The sequence below is a fragment of the Monodelphis domestica genome, chromosome 1 (assembly GCF_027887165.1).
Source record: "Monodelphis domestica isolate mMonDom1 chromosome 1, mMonDom1.pri, whole genome shotgun sequence".
In the NCBI taxonomy this organism is placed as follows: domain Eukaryota; kingdom Metazoa; phylum Chordata; class Mammalia; order Didelphimorphia; family Didelphidae; genus Monodelphis; species Monodelphis domestica.
Window position 1 is genome coordinate 485,560,904 of NC_077227.1, and position 18,405 is coordinate 485,579,308.

Here is an 18,405-nt window from a genome sequence, read left to right on the forward strand (position 1 = left end):
CCCTAAAACAAGGCAATAAATACTACAAAGTATGCTAATACCTGTGTTTCTTGATTCCATTCTCTTGTGGAGGGTTCTCTTCATTTTCTTCAGTACTATTTTTATTTTTGCTAGTGTCCAAGTCAATCATTCCTGTGACTTTCTGATTTGTCTCTGAAAACTCCCCAGGCGAATTGTCAGAATCAAAGCCTATACAAAACAAACAGAAAACAATAACTCTTCTAAGATTCTAGTCATAAAAGAGTGAACCTACTTATCTTTTGATAAGAACAATAAAATTTTGTGAAAGATGTTTTATTTGACAAATACTAGGGAAATTAAAATCATCTCCCATAAGAATGAATACTAGTAGAGAACACTAAACTATCTTTCATGTTAGAATACCTAGATATATAAGACTGTTCTGATAAAACCACAGATATAGAGCTAGAAAAGACTTCAGAGACCATCTCATCTAATTCCTTCATTTTAACAGCTGAAGAAACTGAGACACAAGAAGATGAAATTATTTGCTTACAGTTACATAGGCAGTAGGCATCAAAGTGTTTTTTGAACTGAGGTCCTTTGATCATTTTTTGGTTCAATAATAGTTTCTGTTTTTCCCTGATTCAGAGGCTAGAACAGTAATTGTTATTAATTTGCCATATTTATTTCCAGCAGGAATCTGTCACCAAATAGGAAGAGGTTTGAGAATAGTCCCAGCAATGGATTGTGGCTACTAAGACCAAGCTTGCTTAAATTCTGAAAGGCCCATCACCCAAAATGTGATTACTAGGTTTTATAACTTTAAAATGTATGATTTAAATAAGAGCTAGAGATTGCAAGAGGCAGAGGTGAAGAGAGAGAGAGTATCCTAGGCATAGGCAACAAGTGTGTATAAATTAATATTTTGGCCTTGATGACCAATTAAACTGATAAAAATGCAATATGTGTGGTTCCCCCTCTGCTATTATATCAATAGTAGCAAAAAATGGGGAAGGGGAGTGCCAAGAGTTAAACAGTTTAAAGATTTAATTGTTTTAACATAGACTTTGTCTAGAGACTAACAAATTGATATCACTGGAGAACCTGAATAGCATATATATTGGCATTATCACCCAAGCACTACATTATTGATCCAGAAGGAGGCTTCCCCAAAATTAGGTAGATCTTTCATGATAAATTTAAGAAAAAGACATGACCGATAGTCATATAAGATGAGAAAGCACTGGATGATTTCAACCAGTGGAAAGAATGTCTGCACTGATGAGATCAAAGAGACATTGAAATAAGTACTTTTCTCCCTTTGGTTAAAGTAAAAGGAGTAGGAAATAGTTCTAAAATTTTTAATGGTTGATTTAGAACTAAATTAGTTATTTAGACTTACAGAGTAATTTATAAACAAATTTCCAAAGATATTTTATTGAGAAGAAAAAAAAAACCATATGTTTGTTTTTTTTTAAACCCTTACCTTCTGTCTTGTAGTCAATACTGTGTACTGGCTCCAAGGCAGAAGAGTTGTAAGGGTAGGCAATGGGGGTCAAGTGACTTGCCCAGGGTCACACAGCTGTACCATATGCTTTTTATTTAACTATCTACTCATCCAAAGAGAACTATCACTAATGCAAACATTCTCCTGCCCATTTTTAGATTTAATCACTAGAAGTGTATATACCCCACTTATCCTTAAGTATAGGGAGGTCTGTGACCTACATGTTGCTATAGTGAGTGATGAATCAGAATCAACTGACTGCCCCCTGAGCAGTCCTAAGAAAAGGTATAACTGCAATTGGTCCATGTAAAGTGGAAGGAAGGCACAGGAAGTGACAAAAGGAAGGGTCTTTACAAGTAGCAAGAACTTCCTGTGACCAGCTCTTTCACCTTGGAACTTGACTTTGAAGGAACTCTGGCTGGGGACATCAAACTGCTCTTGGATTTTCCCTTAGAACTACCACATGGATGAGTGAAAAAGGCTGATTTCCTTTCCTGGCTTTTCTGGAGGTACTAACCTCCGGAGAGGCCCCTCATTTTAGAGGAGGTCTTGTGGCTAGAACCCTTGTTTAATTTACCTCTGGGCCCCTTTGCTGGTGCCTCTAAAGTCCTGCCTGGTTCAGGCCAGGCTGGAGTAAATATCTACTCTCTCTCATTTACTTTCACTCTTTCCCTCTATTTTGTAAATACATTGCTATAAAGTCATTCTGACTTGAGTAATAATTTCTGGCAATCACATTTTTATTTATTTAGTGCAATCTTTAATTTTTAACCCTTACACTCCACCTTATGTGATTTCTCTATAAAGCCTCTAAGAGCTAAAGAAAAAAATGAAAATGCTTGCTTTCTTTTTTAAAAAATCTATATAGTTTATATGTTGAACTCTATTTTATTTTATTTTATATATTTAATTAATTGATTTAGAATATTTTCCCATGGTTACATGATTCATATTATTTCCCTCCCATCTTCCCATCACCCTCCGATAACCAATGAGCAATTCAACTGGGTTTTACATGTATCATTGATCAAGACCTATTTCCATATTATTAATATTTACAATAGAGTGATCATTTAGAGTCTACTTCCCCAATCATATCCCCATCAAACTATGTGATCAAGGAAATGTTTTTCTTCTGTGTTTCTACTCCCACAGTTCTTGATATAGATGTGGCTAGTGTTCCTTCTCATAAGTCCCTCGGAATTGTACTGGACCATTGCATTGCTGCTAGTAGAGAAGTCCATTACATTCAACTGTGCCACAGTGCATCAGTCTCTGTGTACAGTGTTCTCCTGGTTCTGCTCCTTTTGCTCTACATCAATTCCTAGAGGTTGTTCCAATTCACATGGAATTCCTCCAGTTCATTATTCCTTTTAGCACGATAGTATTCCATCACTATCAGACACCACAATTTGTTTAGTTATTCCCCGAATGAAGGGCATCCCCTCATTTTCCATTTTTTTTTTTTGCCAGCACAAAAAGCACGGCTATAAATATTTTTGTACACATAGTTTTCTTTATTATCTCTTTGGGGTACAAACCCAGCAATCATATGGCTAGATCAAATGGCAGGCAGTCATTTAAGACCCTTTGGGCATAATTACAAATTGTCTTCCAGAATGGTTAGATCAATACACAACTCCACCAGCAATGCATTAGTGTCCCAATTTTGCCACATCCCCTCCAACATTTATTACTTTTCTTTGCTGTCATATTAGCCAATCTGCTAGGTATGAGGTGGTACCTCAGAGTTGTTTTAATTTGCATTCTCTAATTATAAGAGATTTAGAGCACTTTTTCATGTGCTTATTGATAGTTTTGATTTCTTTATCTAAAAACTGCCTAATCATGTCCCTTGCCCATTTATCAATTGGAGAATGGCTTGATTTTTTTGTACAATTGATTTAGTTCCTTATATTTGAGAAATTAGACCTTTATCAGAGGTTTTTGTTATAAAGTTTTTTCCCCAATTTGTTGCTTCCCTCCTAATTTTGGTTGCATTGGTTTTGTTTGTCCAAAAATAACCTCTTAATTTAATGTAATCAAAATTATTCACTTTGCATTTTCTAATATTCTCTATTTCTTGCATGGTATTAAAATCCTTCCTTTGCCATAGATCTGACAGATATACTATTCTATGTTCACCTAATTTACTTATAGTTTCCTTCTTTATATTTAAGTTGTTTACCCATTCTGAATTTATCTTAGTATAGGGTGTGAGATTCAACTCTATTTTAGATATAAGAAAACTAAAGCTCAGAGAGATGTCTTGACTTACCCAGGGTTACACAGCTAGTCAAGTCTCATACTCATAGGTTGCAGCTTCCTTGTCTCTAAAATCAAAGAGTCAAAGGAGATGGCTTCTGACATTTCTAGACATATCATCCTTTAAGGATTAGTAGATGAATTACTTGAAAAGCCCCAAGGATGAGACTATTAAATAACAGGACTATTTGAACATCAGCAGAATTTTTAAAAATTGCTTACTTGGATTCTCTTTAAATCATGTACCAATTTTCAACATCTATTTAGAAAAAAGGGACATGGATAAGAAATGAACAGAATAAGGAATGGATAGGTTGATGATACATGCCATGAAGGGAGTACTTAAATCATGAGTCTAAAGTAACAAAGCAAGCCAATATTCAAAGGAAGTATTGGTAATGAAATGTCCCTTTAAATAATGAAGTATTTCAAAAATTATCAGATGCCTGGATATGAACTGGGGTTTTTTTTGTTTGTTTTTTTGTGTTTTTTGGTGATAAATCTGTTTTTTCAAGTTTGTATCAGAGGCTACATCCATTTATTGTTTAAGCTAATCATGTCAAATAAATGTTTCATTAAAAATCAGTTTTTACTGGTCGGCCCTATTAAACTGGTAAGACAATTTTCCACTATATTGTTTCAATGGTATAAAGGTCTATAACTTTTGATCCTCAGTTTTCCCACACATAAAGTAACAGCACTTATCTCTTCTTGTAAGGATTAGGTGATATTATAAGAATGATTAAAAATTTAAGATTTAGTTTCTCTGATAAAGTCAATGATTCAAGACAATTCCAAATGATCTTTGATGAAAAATACCATCTCTCTCCAGAAGTAACTAATGAACTTTGAATACAGAGTGAAGCATACTTTTTTCCTACTATTTATTTTTATTGGTTTTTTTGTTTGTTTGTCAATATAGTTAATATGGAAATGTTTTATATGACTTCCCATATATAAATAATATAAAATTATTTGTCTTCTCAAAAAGGGGGAAAAGGGGTCTGAGGGAGGCAATTTGGAACTCAAAAATTTTTTAAATGAGTTTTTAAAATGTTTTTACATGTAACTGGGAAATATGAAGTAAATTTTAAAAAGGAAGGAAGGACAAAACAAGACAAAGTATGTATCTAAACATTATAAATTAACAGGATGCGAAAACTTCAGCTTGAAGGCCCTAAAGGAGTTACCAAACCTTTCATTTTACAGATGAGTAAAGCCCAGTTCAAATTCTATGATACTACTTTTATGACCTGAACATTTAATTCAATTGACTTCAGTTTAATAATTTGAAAAATGAGATAATTGTTCTAAAGACTCTCTAAAGTCCTTTTCAACTCCAGAACTCAGGTTCTCTGGCTCCAAATACAACATTCTTACTGAAATCTTAAGCAGAAAGGGAATTTTGCTGAAGGAAGGATATAATTTTGGGGGAGATAACTGGGAGAGAAGAAAACTACAGATCTAAGATTTTATTTAAAAAGTAAAATATTCTACCAGGTATGGTGAAGCTAATTACATGTTAATAATAATTCTTTATTCCAAAACTGTGATTACCTAACAAAAGCTATACCCAATGGGAGTTCAAATGAGGACAACCACCATGGTCAGAATAAGGCAAGAAACTGAGACAGCCTACTTAGAAGCATATTTTAAAAGATTAGAACCAGTGAAGAACTCTGATTTTTAAAATTATGAAAAATAGGCCTTAGGGTCAGAACTATGATTTCATGAGTACAGAACTCTCAGGAAAGTAAACTCCCTCTACCAGTACAGGTAAAGACTTTTTCTGCAACTTACAATTATAAAATTTCCTGCTCTAGAACACCAAGGGTCACATAGCCAGTATAGTATGGGTCAGAAGTACTTCAACCCAGATCTCTATCCATCACACCAAGCTCAAATGAAAATTATGACCAATAATTTATTTATAGAATAATAATAGGTACTCACATAGCTTTCTAACGTTCACAAAGCACCTTAGATATGTTCTCTCATTAGAGTATCAAAACAACCCTATGAGATAAGTGCTACAAATATCGTCATTTCCATTTTACAGATGAGAAATCTGAGGATCAGTGAGCTTAAGTAGGTAAGGCTAATTAGTGGTGAGATTTGTTCCAAAGTCCCTCCTGACTGCATATTGTTCTTTCTACTATACCATGCTGCCTCCCTATAATAGTGTCCATGTTTAAAAAATAAAAAGAAATAGCAAAACAGAAAGTTCAGAGCTTTCTGGCTTTGATTTCTGATAGTACAAGTCAATAAATTTCCATCTAATGAGTTAAAGGAAAAGAATAATACAAACCCAATACAGTGACTTTAATAAGGCCACATAAAAATGCAAATACCGAAAGAAATCAGTCTAAGGTGGTGTGTTTATGAATCATATTGAGAAAAACCACAGAGGGTCCAATTCACCTGTGATCAATAATTATTTCAGAATGATAATATAAAAGATATAGTATTTAAAAATCTGGTTCATGAGAATTTGAAAATATCTATCATTTCTTTTCCTGCCTTGGGATAAAACTGATACTATAATGGACCATAGGACTATGATTAATGTTTGTGTCTGATTCCAAGGAAATGGGATAAAAACAAGGAGCACAGACTTAACCTGAATAGTGCCAAAAGAGCACACAGGAAATACTAATGTGGACTCGAGGTTGTGATGCTTGACATACATTAAGTTGTAGGACTACCTTGTATCTACACTCTTTATGAAGTACTCGTACAAATACCAAAATTTGACTATCATGCTGGCTCCCTATATCCCTGAGAATGACTAAAAATCAGACCAGGGAATGATGCTTCCCTACCAAAATAGAATTCTAGTTCCTTTCCTTCTTATAGTATGGCAACTTCCTGTAGTCTTGGCTGCCAATGGGTAAGTGAAATATTACTGTATTCTGTCCTACAGACTTGTGGGATAGAAAATTACTTTAAATTGGACCTGTACAAGGGCCTATTATGAATTTATTCTTGCTTACTCAACATTTTATATACATAGATTTTGGTATTTTGATTCTGATTTTGAAATTTTTTTCCCTTTCTTCCAAAAGTTTAACTTTCTTCCATATTTTTTCCCTTTATATATTTTTTGTTTTGTTTTTTGTTTGTTTTGTTTTTATTGTTTTTGAATTCTTTTAATAACTGACTCATACACCCCCATAACTCAAGAATGCATCCTGAGCTGAACTGGATTTTTTTTTAACATCAACTTCGGGGGCGGGGGGGGGGGTTGTATTTTAATAAAAATCCAAGATTTTGAAATTTTTTTGTTCAGGAAAGATCCTCAAGGAAGAAGCTTGCTAACTCCTAAATCCAGAGAATGGACTATTGCAGAAAGATGCCAGAAAACCTGCATTACATCAAGATCAAGAATAAACCTTGGGATGTGGTTGATTGAACTGAAAGGTTGATTGAATTTATTTTGAATGTACACTCTTCAGCCAAAGGGGACTGCCCCCTAATTGGCTTTTGTAAATGCACCCAACAAAACATTGGTTTTGTTGTCTCTCTCTATCTCTCCTATTTTCCCTTTATCTTTAACTATTGTAATTTCATAGCTGGTATGTTTACAAGATCCATCGGAGAGACTAGTCTTCCTTGGGCCTCAGGGTGGATTGTGAATTTCAAAACTATTCCACCCTAATCAGACCATTCTTTAGAAGATCTGATTTAGCTATTTCCTGATCAATAACAATAGAGATACTTGGAATAACAGAATCAGGTCTTGGAAACTACATTTCTCCTCCCTTAGTTTAACAGGATTAGGAAGGTCTGCATTAAACTCAAGATTTAATTATCTGAGAAAATGGCCTTCAACAGACATGTGCAAAAAAAAAAGGACAGACCTCTGGGCTGTCTTACGTCAAGCTTGAGCCACCATTGGCACATGTGAGACTCAGGAAGTAAGGTAGAGAACAGCCTCTGGAGTTCTCATGACTTCCTGTGGAGAGGGAGAGAGTTCAGTTCAATCCTGGAGCTTGAGCTTGGAAGAGCCCCGCAGAGACAGCTTTCCTTCAGACCGGTCAAGTGAGTGATAAGGACTGATCCCTTTCTTTGCCTTGGCTTTCCAAGGCCTTAATGGCTGCTTTGGCTCATCCTGAACCAGAGTGGTTCTGAGTTAAACTCCTTTCCTTCTCTCCCTCTTTCCTTCTCTCCCTCTCTCTCTCTCTCCCTCTAATATTTTCTTCCTCCTGTTGTAATTAAATCACCATAAAAATTTGGCAGCTGACTTGGGTATTTTATTATTTGGGATTTCCCTTGCTGATCACTTAAATTTAGATTTTTTCAGTCTCAACCATAATATTCACCCTTTACAAAAAGTCATAGCTACAGTTACATAAAGTACTGGGTTTTGAAGAGAAAATGGGAATTATGAATACAAATTCAATTACAGAATTCTTCTTTACTACAATGTAATTTATCCTGTGCAAAAAACACTATAACTACAATCTGAAATAATCAATGAAATATTAATATTTTAGGAAAAATTACAAAACTTGCTCAAAAGTCAAGATAAAATAATAGAAAAATAATGGAAAATGGAAAAAAAAACATTTAATCATACAAAAATAAGTTGTTCTTTCATATCTGTTCCAACATCCAACCTCAGACTTCTTTTTTGTATTTGCTAGGCACACATGAACTATTTCTACTATATTGGTTATAAAGTATTACTGTTTTCTACTAAAACTTAAGTTTCAGTAAACTAGAGTAGCTTAAGATCCTGGATTCAAATCTGGTCTCAGATACAACCGAACTATGTGACCCTGGGCAAGTCACTTGACCCTAAATTCCTAGCCCTTATAATCTTCTGCCTTGGAACCAATATTAGTATTGATTCTAAAACAGAAAGTAAGGGTTTTCCTAAAAATTACAGTAAACTAATACCATGTACCAGGTACTTCCATTTTCTTCTACAATAGGCATTGATGAACATTCTTTATTCTAAATATCCATATATCCCCAAAAGCTAGCTTCTAGATCACATCCTATATTGTATTATAGTTATTTGTCTAAAAGTTTGTAATTCCTCCAAAACAGACTATAAACTCCTTGAGGTCAATGTTAGCTTACTCATCCACTTATCTCCCTCTGCTTCTAGCACAAAGTTTTGTACATAACACTTCTTCAGTAACACAAGGGTATGTGTTTCACTCATCCCTTCCCAAAATAGACCACAAATCTTCCAGTTCTTGGAAAGTTCTTTTCATTAGTTGCTATGGACAGATATGGGACTTGCCAGAGCTCTCCCAAATTCCCCTACCAGTGACTTTAAAATAATGTCTCAAAATGAATTCTGGAGCAGCAGACCCACAAAAAGATAGAGGAAAACATAGTGAAGAAAATACCTTAAAAAACAGATTGGGGGTAAAAAAAAATATTTTTAATTGACTGAAGAAAAGAACTTCTTAAAAAGCAGAACTGGCCAAATGGAAAAGGAGATACAAAAGCTCTCTGAAAAAAGTTATTTCTCAAAAATTAAAATTGGGCAATAGAAGCTAACAACTCCAGGATACATAAAAAATTAATCAAAAACTTTAATAAAAAAGAACAAAATATGAACATCTCAATGGAAATACAATTTACCTGGAAAATAGACTGAGGAAAGATCACTTAAAATTTACTGGACTGCCAAAGCCATGATCAAAAAAAAAACCATCGACATCATATTTCAAGAAATTATCAAGAAAAACTGTCCTGATATCCTAGAACTTGGGGGGGGGGGGAACAGAAATTGAAAGAATCCACAGATCTTCCCCTGCCAAACTTCCAAGGCTCCTAGTTCAAGAAGAAAATATTGCAAGCAAACAGAAACAATTTAAATATCATGGAGTCATAGTCAAGATCACAAAAAAGTTTTAGCAACCTCTACATTAAAGTATCAGAGAGTTCTGAATATTATGGAGGGTAAAGAAGCTAGGATTATAATCAAGAACCATACATCAAAATGAAGTATAATCCTTCACTAGAAAAAAAAATTGACATTTAATGAAACAGAGGATTTTAAAACATTCCTGGTGAAAAGACCAGAGCTAAATAGAAAATCTGACTTTCAAATACAAGACTTAAGAGAAGCATAAAAAGGTAAACAGGAAAGAGAAATCATAAAGGATCCAATAAGGTTAAACTGTTTACATTCCTTCATAGGAAGATAATCTCACATAAAAGAGGTATGAAAGGTTTTTTACAGTGGAAGGGGAAGGGAGGCAGAGTATAGTAGGCAAAGTTTGCACCTTAGTCTCATTGGGATTGATTCAAAGAAGGAAAAACTTGTACATTCAGTTGGTATAGAAAGCTATCTTACCCTACAGGTACCCTAATATGCTGAATTGATTATATACTTTTTTAAAGAAACTGTATATAATAAAAACCCATGGTTTCACATACAATACTCTTTCTTATTCTTCTTTACACATAAATATGTTAGTTTGTTGGTATTTGTCAATTTCAGAATAAAATTTAAGAATAAAAATTTATCAGAATTCAAGAACTTCAAAATAAATTGTTTAGCTTCTTATCCTACTCACCTGTAACGGCATCAAAGAATTCTTCTTCATTATTCATCCTTCAGTAGTAAATCCTTTTTTCTTTCCCAGTGTGTTGCTGTCTATAGCATCATTGTACTTAAAACTACATATAGTTAGAAATAATTTTATGCTGCGAATTTTTTATTCATAAAGGTTCAACAGACTGTAGACCTAAGAGAAACATTATGACAGAATTAGTTCTCTGAATTCCTACATTTCAAAAATACTTTTAAAAAACAAAACATTTTCCAATCCATTATTCTTGAATATTGAGGAAAAAAGTCAAATTTGTGTTCTGAATATAATATCATTTATATCTAGGCATTAAAATAAAATATAAATTGTTTTACTTCATAAATTGATACCTTCCAAATGGGGAAAACTTGTTCAATATAAAGGTCAATGTTCAATCATGAAATGCAAAAATAATTGAAAAAAAATCTTTAACTATAGTTATATTAGAAAATTCTCAAAGAGCACTACAAATTCAAGGAAATACTTAAGTACCTTACTGAATTGGTACTGTTTTAATTGCTATAGATATAAAAGATGAAAGAATTTAAAAAATTAATATATATATTCTGAATGCTAGCACCAAGGGCACAAATACTCATCACCCTCAAAAAGAGAGAGAGAGGGAGGGAGGAAGAGAAAGTTCCTGCCCTCAAGGAATTTATTTAATTTTACTGGGGGAAATAAGTTCAGAGAAGTAAATATATGGGCCATATGATGGAGAAAGTACTAACAGCACTAACAAGAATGAGGAAAGACTTTGTGACGTCATGATAACATGTACTTGACATGTGCAAACCACAAAAACCACAACCTTTCAGATAATGGTGGAAATAGAGTAGAAACCTAAAAAGTCCTAGGAATAGCAGGATCCCTCAGACCACAGCCTTGCTTTTGGCTCAGACTTTGCAGCCATCGAGGGGAAACTGTTCCTTGTAGAAAAGGAGTCTATCAGCACCACCAACCCACAGCACTAACCATCTTCTATCCATGGGGCAGGTGAGTTAAAAGAGCCCTGGAAACAGTAGCACTTCACAGATCTCCAACCTTGATTCTAAACCTAGTCCTGGCAACCATTGTCTAGGGAAGCAACCTTTGTGGTTTATTTAATGATTGGTTGCAAATTCCTCTGGAGGGACTGCTCCTCTCCTCTCACATTTCATCTCCCTCAAGAAGCCACAGCTACAGAAAACTCAGAAAAGAGTTTTAGCTACCAAAATGAGTTCCCGAGTTCAAATCTGACTTACTAGTTCTGTAACCCTGAACAAGACACTTATTTGGCTCAGTTTCCTTATCTGTAAAATGAACTGGAAAAAGAAATGGCAAACCATTCCAGTATCTTTGCCAAGAAAATTCAAAAATGGATTCACAAAGAGTTGACATGACTGAAACAAATGAACAAGTACATGCTAGTGAAGAGTTTGAATTTTATTAAGAATGGTTAATTAGGGAAAAAACATGAACAATTTGTATTCCATATATACAATATAAGTGTTAAAATTCTAACACAACTCAACACAAAATCTTGGAGCTGAAAATGACCTTAGGTCATAATAAATGCTTAATGAAATCATGTTGACACACACACACTCACAATGACTTTGTTACTGCTCAAATGTCACCCACACTACATCAATAATCAGGTTAGCTGGAAATATTACAAACCTTTATTATAAATTACAAATAACTATTGCTATAGCAACAGAAATTTGTTTTAATGTGTTTTAAAATTTCATCCATTCTAATCTAGTTTTCAATTTTGAGGACAATAAAAAGGCTGTAAATTAATTGTAAATAAATAAAAAATAAGTCAACCTAAACCTAAGTATAACTTTTAAAATAATCTCTCAAATTATGTTTGCTTAGTGTTATAATATAATTCACTTATATTGATGTTTCCCTATGTTAACTCCCAAAGACAGAAATTTTATAACTTATAAAAACTAAAAATTAAAGGTCAACCTAAATCCCAAAATGTTTGACCTCCTTTTCTCTGAAAATCAGCATGGTTCTCTGGTTTATTTTGTTCCCAAATTAAAAACTCATATCAAAATAGTCCTCCTACCTCAGGCTTCAAATACATAAAATTTAAATAAAAACTCAGTGATTAAAAAAGGGCTAAAAAGGGACATATATCAAATGCACATTCTCCTTACTAGTGTACATCAGAGTAATAGGAGATTTCTCCAAGACTAAGAAGATACCTGAATATTTGTTCTATATTCCAGGTATTATGCCACAAAAAAAATTTTAAAAGATTAAAAAAATATATTTCTGGGGATAACTAGGTGGTTCAGTGGACTAAGAGCCAGGCATATAGTCCTGGGTTCAGATCTGACCTAAGATACTTCTTAGCGGTGTAGCCCTGGGCAAATAAATCACTTACCCCCACTGCCTAGTTCTTACTGCTCCTTCGCCTTGGAACCAATACACAGTTTTGATTTTAAGACTTTAGTAAGTTTTTAAAAATGTTTTTAATGATCTAATTTCTATTTGTCATTCATTGAAAAGAACTTGGTATTTTGGTATAATTTTCTTATAATGAAGCATGGCAATTCAACCATCTCTGAAGTCAGTTCTAATTAATGTGACTTCTTCATAAGGATGATTAGTAAAATCAAAGGAACATTGTACAAAATGCTATGCTATACTACAGTAGTCCTTTTAGATAGGTCATAAATCCATGATTTTTTTTATTTGTAAATAACACAAAGAGAAAAAGATTCATGCTCTCCAAAACCTGGTCTCTTCCTATCTTTCCAGTTCACTTGCATATGATACCCTTTTCTCAATCTCTATAGTCTGGCCACACTGGCCTGGACATTCAATTCCCTATCTCCATGCCTTTGTCCTGGCTGTCCCCTATTCCTAGAATGTTCCACCTCTTGGAATTCCTATCTTTCTTCAAGATTCACTTTAAGTACTATCTTCTTCAAGAGGTTTTTCTGAGTTACCATCACTTCCCATTCCGCTTACCTTATTATTTGATTTGTATATAATGCTTTGCCTACAGAGCAAGACTCTTTCAATTCTGTCTTTGTTTTTTTAGTGCTTATTACAGTTTGTGGCACATAACTGGTGCTTAATAAATGCTTGTTGAATATAAGTGCTTCATTACTGTAGAAGTTCAGTTGTTTATTTAACAATAAAAATAGTGCCATATAATCATACCAAAGAGAGGCCCTTAGAAATACTTATCCCTTTTCATTATATTTTTATTTTAAATAAAACTATTATTATTTCTTCTTCAGTGTAAAATGTCTTAATATGTCAATACAGAAATAGCTAAAACATGTAGCAAAATTCAACTCTGGTCTAGAGAAAAAAATATTAAAGTAATATGATAATAATTACTATATATTTATTTAGTGATTAAAGGTTTGCAAAAAGCTTCACATAAAACCTACATTTCTATAATGCTTTAAAGTTTGTAGAGTGCTTTACATTTGATTCACAAAACAAATCAGTGATATAGGTGCAGTCTTACCCAGGATCAAGTAGTAAGTGCTTGAGATACAATTTAAACTCAGGTCTTCTTAATACCAAATATAACAAACTTTCTCACTATACCAAACTGTCCTGCTCAGGCTATTTCTTCTCAATGTATCATTCGAAAAAGTTGAACCTAAATAACTACAGTCAGTGCAAGAACTTATATAGTACTTTATGGTTTTCATAGTAATTTACTTATATCATCTCACTTGGTCCTCACAACAACCTTGTAAAATTATTATTAGCCTCATTTTATAGGAGAGGACTTGAGGCCAAAAGAGATTAAGAGATGTGCCCATGGTCACATAGCTGATAAGCACCTAGGGTAGTATTTATACTCTGGTTCCTAACTTCGAGTCCAATACTCAATCCATAGTTAACAAGATGTCCTTATGAGAAATCATTCAATGTGGTTGTGGTGGTGTGGTAAGAACATTAGACTGCAAGTCAGAAGACCTGTATTCAAATCCTGCCTCTGCTATTTCCTATCTGTGAGATTTCACCTCTCTGGGCTTTGATTTATTTACCCTTATCTGTGAAATAAGAGAAGGTTGGGGGACAGAAAGGGGAAGGAGGAGCCAGAGAGAAGTTAAAAATGTCTCCTCTAGCTCTAAACCTATGATCATAAGCAAAAAAATGTCAGTATAAAACAATTCCAATCACAATCAACATGCCAGCACTTTAGTTAAAACTTCTAGAGCATTCTAGAAATACATGCTCAGTATATCCCTTGTATTGGCTTATGGGTATTTTCAAATAAAACTATCTACCACCTAGTTCTCTAAAAGATGAAATGAGTCAGTCCTATTTGATGATAGCCAACTCCATACAAATAGCCACAATACAAGTGAAATGATAGGTCACAAAAAACTGAAAATGAAAACTAGGGATTTACCTTAAACCCTTTATCCCAAGAAGTCTTTATGACAGTGTGATAACTAGATAATTAACTACATAAATTGTTCTCCATTCCTTATTCAATTGTTGAATTTCTGCTCACTCTATCAATTAAAATCCAATTCACAAATTTCCTCCATGAAAAGTCTTCACATAGAACTTGGTCTTGCAACTCACTAAAAGACTTAATATGCACTGTATTGTCTATTCTAATTCTCTGTTTTTGACTCCCCTCTATTAATGTCCTGCTTTGATGCTCCACTACAGTATGAAGGTGATCTGAGTTCTCAAAGACCATTGCAATGCAATGCAAGCTCTAGAGCTAAAAGCTAGAAGGAACTCAAAGGCTTTCTATTTCTAGTTCACCTCTCTCAGTTTGACTGTGATGAAACTAAGGGAGTACCAAGGAGCCTAAGAAACTTACCCATATTTATACCACTAGTGTCAGAGGCAGGATTTGAACCCAAATCTTCTGACTTCAGAGTCAGTGTTCTTTCCAGACTGACCAACTGGAAAGGTTTCAAATATAGAACTGGTAATAGATTGCATGAACATTGTTTGAGGATAAGCATAAATCTGGAAAAGCTCATTACCAGGTTGAAAGAAGAGTAATAATTTCTTTTTAACTAGTTTTATCCATATCAGTGAATGGGATATCTATCATGAAAAAATTAGATATTTTAAATATATGAAAGTAACAAAATTTAAAACTTCATGAGAGTACAGATCGTGACTAGTAAAACTTCATATCCTTGCCACTTTCCTTCTCCCCACGCATAAAAAGCATCAGGCTTGTACAATACTCTATCATCAGCTTTAATAAATGTTTAGAGAATGAGCAAAACCTATAACTTTGTACTTAGGCGAAAGCCTGGATATAGCCCCAATTTTAACCCCTCCCCTAAAAGAAAAATAGAACATGCATGTAAAGCAAGAATTTTACAGCTCTAAGTGTTGAGAGGTGCAGAGAGCTTGTCGTGGTCTAGAAGATTTGGATCAAGTCTTGTCTCTGTAAAGACTTGTATGATGTTGGCAAGTCACTTAACATTTCAGTTCCCCAAGACTAGAAATTATGAAGCAGTTAACCAATGTGCACAGTAAACATGGTTTCACTGGGAAGTCCTAAATCAATTGAATTAAAGGTCCGGTCCCTTTCTCCTCCACTTTAACCTGTCTCACAAAAGTTTTAAGTTCAAAGACAAATATATATATATATATATATCCCCTTTTCATAATATTAAACTTGTAATGTCACCTAGTTCTATGAGATTTTTCTTGGAATAAAAGATGTCATGAATCAGGTGACAGGCTTAAAAACACTGCTTTAGACAGCAAATATCACTTAAGGAAGAAATCATGTCTAACTTTCCACAAATCTAAATAACACAAACATGAATCAAAGAACCATTATTATATAATAACCTTTGAAGGTCAATGTGTAAAAAATAGTGAAAGTTACTTGTTAAAGTGAACAGCACAAAGGCAGATTTTATGATCTTCATATCTTATACCACATATAGGTTTTGCTTTATATTTAGACATATGTCTTAGGAAACTGCTTTCATCAAAAAGTATCTTATCTTTCTGATCAAAGTTAATTTTTCTGAAAGTCTTTATAGAAAACAAACAAACAAATAGGAAAATAAAATAAAAATATTCTACCAACTCAGTACTCATTTTTGGGAAGCAGAAGATCCAGATTTTATTCCAAATTCTACAATGCTGTAAAAAAACTTTAACTGCATCATTTTTCTCATCCATTAAAAAGGAATACTATCATCTACCCCATATCTTGTTTTTTAGCAAAAAAATTTAAAAACTGTATTTAATAATATTGAAAACCCAAGACTATATCTGATGTATTCTGCAGTAGAAAGACCACTGAGAAAATTAAGTGAAAAATTAATTGAAACAATAAATCAGTCAAGTTGCAGGTTATAAAATAAATCAGCATTCTCGTATACTATGAACCAAAACTAGCAAAAGAGATAGAAATACCATTCAAACTTCATAGTATACAAAATATTTGTGAGACTACCTTCCAAGACACATCCATGAACTACATGAATGTAACTACAAAACTCTAGAGAAAAAGGACATATCACAAAATATTAATTGCTGATGGGCAGGTCATGCCAGTGTGATAAAAATGACAATACCTAAATTAATTTATTTATTCAGTGTCACACCAAACAAGATTATTTTATAGAGCTAGAAAAAATAATAATGAAATTCATCTAAAGAAACAAAAGGACAAAAATCTAAAGGGAAACAAAGAAAAAGGTGGGAAAGAAGTGGACATAATAGTACTGTAAGAAAGACTTTGCAAAAGAAATAGCAAAACAAGAGTTTGCAAAGAGGGTCTTGCCCCACGCACAGAACTTTTATGGACTCTATTCCAGAGCCTGGGGAAGGGATAAAACCTGACAAAAGGAGAAGAGCCGTTGTTCCTGTCTTTCAAGGGGATTGGAGAGGTTACTTCCTGTGGCTTGGTTTGTCTGAGCCTAGTGGGAGTTGGCCTACCTGTCCCTGAGAAGCCAAAGGTTCCAGATGTTCCTGCTTTCCTATTATCCTGAGATCCAGTCAACCTTGTCTCCACATTTTCATCTACTGGAGTTCCTTTGAGATCCTGTGTCCTGAGGTTTCCCTGACTGTAAAGAGAACTGCCAGTACCCAGTAAAGTCTGTCTGTGTGAAAGGCCAGGAGCCATCTTTGGCCTAGGAGAGTGAACTCACTAAGAGTTCAGAGCTATCATAATTTTGACAAATTATAACCTTGTCTACCATAACTTTGGAGGAACAGTTAGGTCAGAAAGCTAGATAGTGTTGGGTTATAGCTAGAATAGTGAAAGGCAGCCAGAAGATCTTTGAAGACATTTTTTTTGCAAAATCCATAGAAACAGAAGGATGGAGTACCCAGAGTTTAGAGCTAGGGACTCCTTGGTTCTTGGTCCTCCTTTCCTCCTCTATGTGAATATTAATATCTTTATTGTTATCTTTAATATTTTTACCATCTTTATGGTACCTACTCATCTTTAATGTTTTTACCAATTTTCAACTAATCAGATAGTTTTTTGGCCTACACAGGCCCTGTTGGGTCTACCCTCTGTGTGGTGTATCCAAACTTGATACATCACTTATACAACCTTTTCCATACATATTGCCCATCTATTTCAGTACCAGACATAAACTATATTAAATGGCAGTGATCATAAAAACTATTTGGTACTATTTAAAAAACAGAGAGCTTAATCAATGGAGCAGATTAGGTACATAAAGCAAAAGAACCTCTGCTAAGAAAACTGGAACACGATCTGGTAGAAATTAGGTACAGACCAACACCTCACACTATGTACAAAAAATAAGTTTCAAATGGGTACATGACTTTGATATAAAAGGTAACAGAAATTACCTTTCAGATCCATGGACTAGTTAATATAGTCCATATATACACACATATATAGTCCATTTAGTATAGGACTAGCCAAACAAGGAATAAAAAGAATTACAGAAAATGAATGTTTGTGATCATATAAAATTTTAAAAGGCTTTGCTCAAACAAAACCAAAATTAGAAGGAAAATGGTACTAGGAAAAAATTTTTGTAGCAAATTTCTCTGGTTAAAAGTCTTATATGCAAAATATATAGAGTATTGATTTAAATTTATATGAACACCTTGCAAGAGACAAATGGTCAAAGAATATGAAAAGGCAATTTTCAAAGGAAG

The 18,405-nt window shown here is 33.8% G+C and overlaps 1 protein-coding gene across 6 annotated transcripts in view; it reads right to left on the minus strand.

Annotated features, from left to right (window-relative positions):
- The window catches only part of OSBPL2 (oxysterol binding protein like 2), a 145,792-nt gene that overhangs the window by 57,103 nt on the left and 70,284 nt on the right, over positions 1-18,405 (minus strand). For all 6 annotated transcript variants that reach the window (XM_007475614.3, XM_016427564.2, XM_016427565.2 and 3 more), the window contains 2 exons: positions 10,279-10,449; positions 42-189 (listed from right to left, as the gene is read on the minus strand). In XM_007475614.3, the coding sequence (XP_007475676.1) occupies positions 42-189; positions 10,279-10,315 (185 nt within the window). In that variant the 5' untranslated portion in view covers positions 10,316-10,449. The remainder of the gene's footprint in view (positions 1-41; positions 190-10,278; positions 10,450-18,405) is intronic.